Raw genomic sequence first — 7,500 nt, 5'->3', positions numbered from 1 at the left:
TTGGTCTAATGTCGTAGTTCCCAGCTTATTATCTCCGCCAAGGAGGTTATGTTTTCACCCATGTCTGTTTGTTTGTTTGTTCGTTGGTTTGTGAGCAAGATTACACAAAAACTACAGGACGGATTTCCACGAAACTTGGTAGAAGAATGGGCCTTGGCCCAGAATAGACTCCATTAAATTTTGGTGCGGATCCGGATAAAGGTGCGGATCCAGGAATTTTTTTTCACTTTCTTTAACATTGCGAGACAGGGCGTTTTTCGACTTTTTCGTAAATTTTTCAGTAAATATTGCATGGATCTTGATGAAAAAATCAGGCATATTTAGGATGCTGGTATCTATGGATGTGTACAGTTTGGCGCAGATCCATATAATATTACGGATCTAGCGGGTTTAAATACGCTTTTATGGGGAGGGGGGGTTGTCTTTTTCCATGTTGGATTAGACTTGACTGAATTAAAAGGAACTGCATGTTGGGCCTTGGCGGAGGTATGCGCTCTAATGAGTGCCATTCTAGCTGTTACTGTCACTGTAATTCAAGCGCCAACATATTTCTTAATGACTTGTATTGTGATGAAATGGATGCACACTAATAAATACTGTCTATCCATATCTATCTATCTATCTATTTATTTATCTATATATGAAATGATGACACCCACAAGGATTATTGAAATCATAGATACAAAACTTCCTATTAACTGTTTTGAAGAAAAAAAATGGCACGTCATTTTATGTCACGTTTACAGCCAATATGGGAATAAATTATACTCTAAAAAATACAAAAAACTATCAGGCAGTGACAGTAGCTAAACTTTTCGAAGCGGGTGAATGATTTCTGGAGATAAATGTTCACAGACTTAACTTCATGGGGTTCCAATCAACTGAATAAAATCGTCTGGTTGTAATGCAAGATTAGTAGCCAGAGAGTCCAGACAGGGCACAAGATAGCCATTAACATCAAGAGACTACGTTAATGGTGCAATATATTAGTCATTACCCTGATCCCCGGCTAAATCTTGACGGAAATTGGCACTAGGAGAGAGGGATCAACATGACTTATTGCCCTTGGCTCTGCACCGCATAAAAACACAGGCATCATCGCTCTTGGCCTAAATCTTTTTCCCTCGCACCCCCACACCTTCCTCCCTGCCAATATTTTGACGTCCATGTAGGCTGCATTTATATATCATGCTTGTATGTGTGCGTGTGCGTGTGTGTTTTACCTCTCTCTCTCTCTCTCTCTCTCTCTCTCTCTCTCTCTCTCTGCCACATCAACTCCCTACCACACCAACTCCCTACCACACCAACTCCCTACCACACCAACTCTCTACCACACCAACTCTCTACCACACCACCTCCCTACCACACCACCTCCCTACCACATCAACTCTCTACCACACCAACTCTCTACTACACCAACTCTCTACCACACCAACTCCCTACCACACCAACTCCCTACCACACCAACTCCCTACCACACCAACTCCCTACCACACCAGCTCCCTACCACACCAACTCTCTACCACACCAACTCTCTACCACATCAACTCTCTACCACACCAACTCTCTACCACATCAACTCTCTACCACATCAACTCTCTACCACACCAACTCTCTACCACATCAACTCTCTACCACATCAACTCTCTCTCTAATCACTAGGACATAGATAAATATGATAAATGACTTAATTCACGTCAGGTATGAGAGATATAATTTTTAAAGTGAAGGAATTTTGGTGGTGATAGGTGCCAAAAGATAGGTGTGTGTGTGTGTGTGTGTGTGTGTGTGTGTGTGTGTGTGTGTGTGTGTGTGTGTGTGTGTGTGTGTGTGTGTGTGTGTGTGTTGGTGTAGTGACATCAAATCTGTGGCCAACAAAGCTAAAAACATAAAAACACCAACAAAACACATCACCTAATCCACATAACCTAACCAAGGCTAGAAGTTAGTCTGTGTGGAAGTCTACCATGGATGATCTGTCCATTGGCGATGTTCACGTCTTAAACATAGGCTCCTGTTTACTGTAGAGTTAAAGCCAATTCTGACTCTAAACTGACCAAACATAGCTGACCTTAGGCTAATTCTGAGAGGCGAGTAGAATTAGGAGTAGCATAAGAGGTGAATGTTATCAGTAGAGAGCATTGTAAGAGTCGAGGCTAGTGATATTTCAAGTATATATCAGTAGCATCAGAAGCTCTTAGGATTCTCAGCATTATGGATCAGCTCTTGGTATTGTGAGCATAAAATAAAGAGTTCAATAAAATCCAGAATAATATCAGAAGCATCAGAAGCTCTTGGTAATCTTAGCATGAAATAAAGAGTTCAATAAAATCCATAATAATATCAGTAGCATCAGAAGCTCTTGGTAATCTTAGCATGAAATAAAGAGTTCAGTAAAATCCCTAGTAATGTCAATAGCATCAGAAGCTCTTGGTAATCGTAGCATAAAATAAAAAGTTCAGTAAAATCCATAGTAATGTCAATAGCATCAGAAGCTCTTGGTAATCGTAGCATAAAATAAAGAGTTCAGTAAAATCCACAGTAATGTCAGTAGCATCAGAAGCTCTTGGTGGTATTCTGAGCAATAAAAGAAACGAAAGAAAGTGAGCCCAATAAAGCCCAAGTATTGCCAGCAGTACCAGAAAGCTCTTGGTAATATTCTGAGCATGAAGCATCAGGGGCCCTCGGTGTCAGTAGCATCAGGAAGCTCTTTGGCAGTATTCTCAGCACTAAGCATCAGCAGCTCTTGGTATTCTTAGCACTTAGCAGCAGAAACGCTTTGGTGTTCTGTGCTTAAGCCATCCAAAGCCTGGTGTGCGACAGAGGGGGACAAGCCAGCGGGGGGCCACTACACGGGTACCTCTGAGTCACTAGGCCTGCCCACCCCACAGGGACCTCTGCCCGTGGGGTTATGTGCTCCCAGGCCTGTGTGGAGGGGTGGGGCGACGCAGAGGCCTTCCTGGAGGTGCTGTGTGGTGGTACCGAGGTTGTGCTGGGGTTGTGGGGTGGAATTTTGGTTGTCCTTGGATGGTGGAGTGGAACCTTGGTTGTCCTTGGATTGTGGAGTGGTATCTTGGTCGTCCTTGAGTTCTGGGGTGGACTCGAGATTGTCCTGGGGTTGTGGAGTGGTATTTTGGTTGTCCTTGAGTTCTGGGGTGGCTTCGAGGTTGACTTGGAGTTGTGGGGTGGTACCGAAATTACACTGGAGTTGTGAGATAGCAGTGAAATATTTTTGAGGTTGTTGGGTAGCGTCTATGTTGTCCTGTGGTTGTGGGGTTGTACCAAGGTTGTCCTGGGGTTGTGGGGTGGTCCTTAAATTGTCCTGAAGGGGCTTAGAGGTACTTGGACTGTCCTGGAGTTGTAAGGTGGCGGTGAAGTAATTTGGGAGTTGTGGGGTGGCGTCTGTGTTTTCCTGGGGTTGCGAAGTGGTATTTTGGTTGTCCTGGGGTTGTGGGATGGGGACTACGTTTTCCTGAAGTTGTGGGGTGGCGCAGAGGTTGTCCTGGGGGTGTGGGGTGGGGTCTATGTTGTCCTGGGATTGTGGGGTTTGGTCTGTGTTGTCCTGGGATTGTGGGGTTTGGTCTGTGTTCTCCTGGGGTTGTGGGGTGGGGTCTATGTGGTCCTGAAGGTGTGGGGTTGCATCGGCATTTTCCTGGAAGTGTGAAGAGTTGTTTTGGTTGTCTTGGGGTTGTGGGCTGGCTTGCAGATTGTTTTGGTGAACGGTGGTAGGACTGTCTTGTTTTGGTAGGGAGGCAGAGAGGTTGTCCAAAAAATGTAGGGTACTTTCTAGGCTGTCTTGAAGGGTGCTACCAAACAATTCCTGGTTCTGTGTGGTTGTAGTCTGGTTGTCCTGGTACTGAATGGTTGTAGCTTGGTTGTACTGGCTGTGTATGGTTGTGCTTAGGTTGTTCTGGGATTGTATGGTTATGTCTAGTCTGTCCTGGTTGGGTAAGATGGTATCTAGTTTGTCTTGGTGGTTTGCAATGGTGCCTTGATTTTCTTGGTGAGATGGGATGATACCTTGATTGTCTTGATTGAACAGGGTGCTGCTTAGGTTGTCTTGAAGGTGAAAATGTGATACGACACCCCGTTTGTCTTGAATTTGTGAGTCTTCTTGTCTTCTTCTTCGTCGTCGTCGTCGCGTTGTCTTTGGGATAGCGTTGACTTCACCTCCCTTGTCTTGGCTTTGTGGGGTAGATTCTAGATTGTCTTGGAGATGTGAAATGGTGTCAGTATTGTCCTGGTTGAGCTGAGTGGTACCTAGGTTGTCTTGAACTTGTGGCGTGGCTTCTAGATTGTCTTGGATTTGAGGGGTAGCTTGTAGATTGTCTTGAACTTGAGGGGTAGCTTGTAGATTGTCCTGAATTGGAAGGGTAGTTTCTAGGTTGTCTTGAATTTGAGGGGTAGCTTGTAGATTGTCTTGAACTTGAGGGGTAGCTTGTAGATTGTCTTGAACTTGAGGGGTAGCTTGTAGATTGTCTTGAACTTGAGGGGTCGCTTGTGGATTGTCTTGAATTTGTGGGGTGAGTTTTAGATTGTCTTGAACTTGAGGGGTAGCTTGTTGATTGTCTTGAACTTGAGGGGTAGCTTGTATATTGTCTTGAACTGGGGGGGTAGTTTCTGGATTGTCTTGAATTTGTAGGGTGAGTTTTAGATTGTCTTGAACTTGTGGGATGAGGTCGAGATTGTTTTGGATTTGTAGGGTGACTTCTACTTTGTTTTGGATTTGTGAGGTAGCTTGTAAATTGTCTTGAACTTGTGGGGCAGCCTCTTGTCTTTGTCGTCGCCGTCGTCTAGTCTTTGGGACAACCTTCGATTCACCTCCCTTGTCTTGGATCTGTGGGGTAGCTTCCAGATTGTCTTGAACGTGAAGGCTGGGATCTTGGTTGTCTTGGTTGGGTAGGATGGTACCTAGGTTGTCTTGGAAATGTGTGGTTATGCCTAGGTTGTCTTGAAATTGTGTGATTGTGTCTCGGTTGTCTTGAAATTGTGTGGCGTTGCTGGGATTGTCTTGGAGGTGTGGAGGGGCACCAACCTTGTCCTCGAAGTGTGAAATAGCGTCGAGGTTGTTTTGAATTTGTGGGATATTTTCTTGGTTGTCTTGGATTTGTGGAGGACCTTCTGAATTGTTTTGAATTTGTGGGGTGGTTTCGAGAGTGTCTTGGATCGATGGGGTTGTTTTGATATTGTCTTGGATTTGTGTGGCTGCTTCTAAATTGTCTTGGGTTTGAGGGGTAGCTTCTGGATTTTCTTTGAGGTACATTTCACGCAAGAATTCTTCGTAAAGTATAAAAGTGCCTTGGTTGTCTTGGTTGGGTGGGGTGGTATCTTGGTTGTCTTGTTTGGGTGCGGTGGTCCCTTGTTTGTTTTGTTTGGGTAGGGTGTCATGTAGGTTGTCTTCTCTGGGTAGGGTGATACTTAGATTGTCTTGGTTGGTTAGGGTGGCTTCTACGTTTTCTTGGCTCAGTAAGATGGTGCCTAAGTTGTCTTGTTTGGGTAGGGTGCTATGTAGGTTTTCTTGGAGGAGTAAGGTGACGTCTAAATTGTCTCTAAAATGTAGTCTAGTGTCAGGTTTGTCGTGGTGGTGCGGAATGTGACCCAGACTGACCGAGGGGTGCGGCGCTGTGTGTAGGTCATCGTCATCGTATTCCACCAGCTGCGGCGGGGGTGTGATGCGGCCTGGGGTGTCACTGGGGTCTTTCACGGCCCACTCACACCGCCGTAACTTGGGGCTGTCGATGTCTGGAGAGGGGTACAGCTGCCCGGTGGAGTGGGACCGGGTCTGCGGAGAGGGACGTAGCAGCTCGGTGGACAAGGATCGGGTCTGTGCCAAAGGACGCAGCTGCTCAGTGGATGCGGACCGGGCTTGTGAGCCTGGAGGTGGAGGGGCAAGAAGCCGCTCAGTGGAGGCGGACCGGGTAAGGAGGTTGTTTGCAGAGGGGACGCGGCTACGACGGCGGGCGATCAGGGGGCTTTCGCCAAATTCGTACGTGGCCCCTGCGGAGTGCTGGAACACCCCGGACCGGTCCTCCTCAGCAGGGTCCAGGGGCTGCAAGGGGCCCCCGGGGGTCTTCAGGAGGTGGAAGATCTTCTGTAGCAACGACATATTGCCTGTGAGGGGGGGGGAGTGCTGGTGCTAGTGGTAGTGGTAGTCCTGGTGGTAGTGGTGGTAGTAGAAGTAGTAGTAGTAGTAGTTTTGGTGCTGGTGGTAATGCTGGTAGTAGTGGCAATGATGCTGGTAGGGCAGAGTAACCTTGACTGCCACTTGACCTGTCACCTGGTGGTCACACAACACAGGTCACACTACCGCCAAGAGCCACAACTATCTCACAAACAAAATAAGAATACATTTACAAGTTTTGACGTTCCACACAAGTCTGAATGAGGGAAGGGAGCCATTACAAGAAGCACTGACCTCGCTTTCCTCCCAAGCAAATGAATTAAAAGGTCTGAATTAGGGAAGCCACAGTAGAATATTTGAAACGAACAAAAAAAATAAGCACCAAAACTAATATCCAAAATCTGATTTCGCTGGGGACTGGGACACGAATCAGAGGAGAGAGAACTTCATGGGTACAATCGCATCTCCCTTCCTGTGACGTAGGGGGTAAGAACTGTAACAATCACTTAAGCATTTTTCTTTATCATATGCGTAAGATGGTTCAAACTTTCAAACAATTTTAAGTTAGAAAGGACAATATACCCTGTTCACATGAGGCGTAAAATTGCCGTCTCTCCGTCTTGAATGCTGAGCTGTAACAATAAACACTAGACTATGATGCTAGTCACGAAGAAGTGCTATGGAAAGACTGTAGAGGCGTAGTATTGTCTCCGTCACTGAGGAAATAAAGGACAAAAGGACGAAAATCTCAGGTATACTTAAAATAAATGAATTATAGCAAAGAAAGGATTAATGAAGAATATTATTTATGTACCCTTTCAGTACGAGGTCTAAGCTACTACTACTACTACTACCACTGTTACTATTACATCTACTACTACTAAATAATAATAATAATAATAATAATAATAATAATAATAATAAACAATAATAATAATAATAATAATAATAATAATAATAATAATAGTAGTAGTAGTACCATAGTAGTAGAAATCATAGTAGTAGTAGCAGTAGTAGCAGCAGTAGTAGTAGTAGTAGCAGTAATAATAATAATAATTAATAATAATAATAATAATAATAATAATAATAATAATAATAATGGCCCGTTTTCTCGTCGGCTAAAAAGGAGGTTCTCTAGCACCTCCTCCATAGCGATTTATTTTCCATACTACTCATTCATATCCTCTTTATTTCTTCTTATATCTTTTTAATATCGACTTAATTTGCATGAATAGCACACAAAAATATATTAAGGGAGCAGAATCAGAAATGGCTATGTGAGAAAGTGATGGTATACTCTTTCCGCTTTATCTTGGCCTAAAATTGTCATCTCTCCTTATTGAATGCTGATTTGTAACAAGTGATTAGCACTAGAATAT

General features: G+C 44.4%; 1 protein-coding gene across 1 annotated transcript in view; it reads right to left on the bottom strand.

The window, feature by feature from the left end:
• The window catches only part of LOC145391719 (uncharacterized), a 9,798-nt gene extending 3,692 nt beyond the window's left edge, over positions 1-6,106 (bottom strand). Inside the window, exon 1 of the mRNA XM_080266255.1 lies at positions 2,861-6,106. Coding sequence (XP_080122381.1) covers positions 2,861-6,106 — 3,246 coding nt within the window. The remainder of the gene's footprint in view (positions 1-2,860) is intronic.
• Between the last annotated feature and the right edge of the window lie 1,394 nt (positions 6,107-7,500).

The sequence above is a fragment of the Coenobita brevimanus genome, chromosome 19 (assembly GCF_032717465.1).
Source record: "Coenobita brevimanus isolate Jiangsu-jjx chromosome 19, ASM3271746v2, whole genome shotgun sequence".
Classification (NCBI taxonomy): domain Eukaryota; kingdom Metazoa; phylum Arthropoda; class Malacostraca; order Decapoda; family Coenobitidae; genus Coenobita; species Coenobita brevimanus.
Note: the sequence above shows the minus strand (reverse complement) of the source record. Positions and strands in the feature narration are given on the sequence as shown.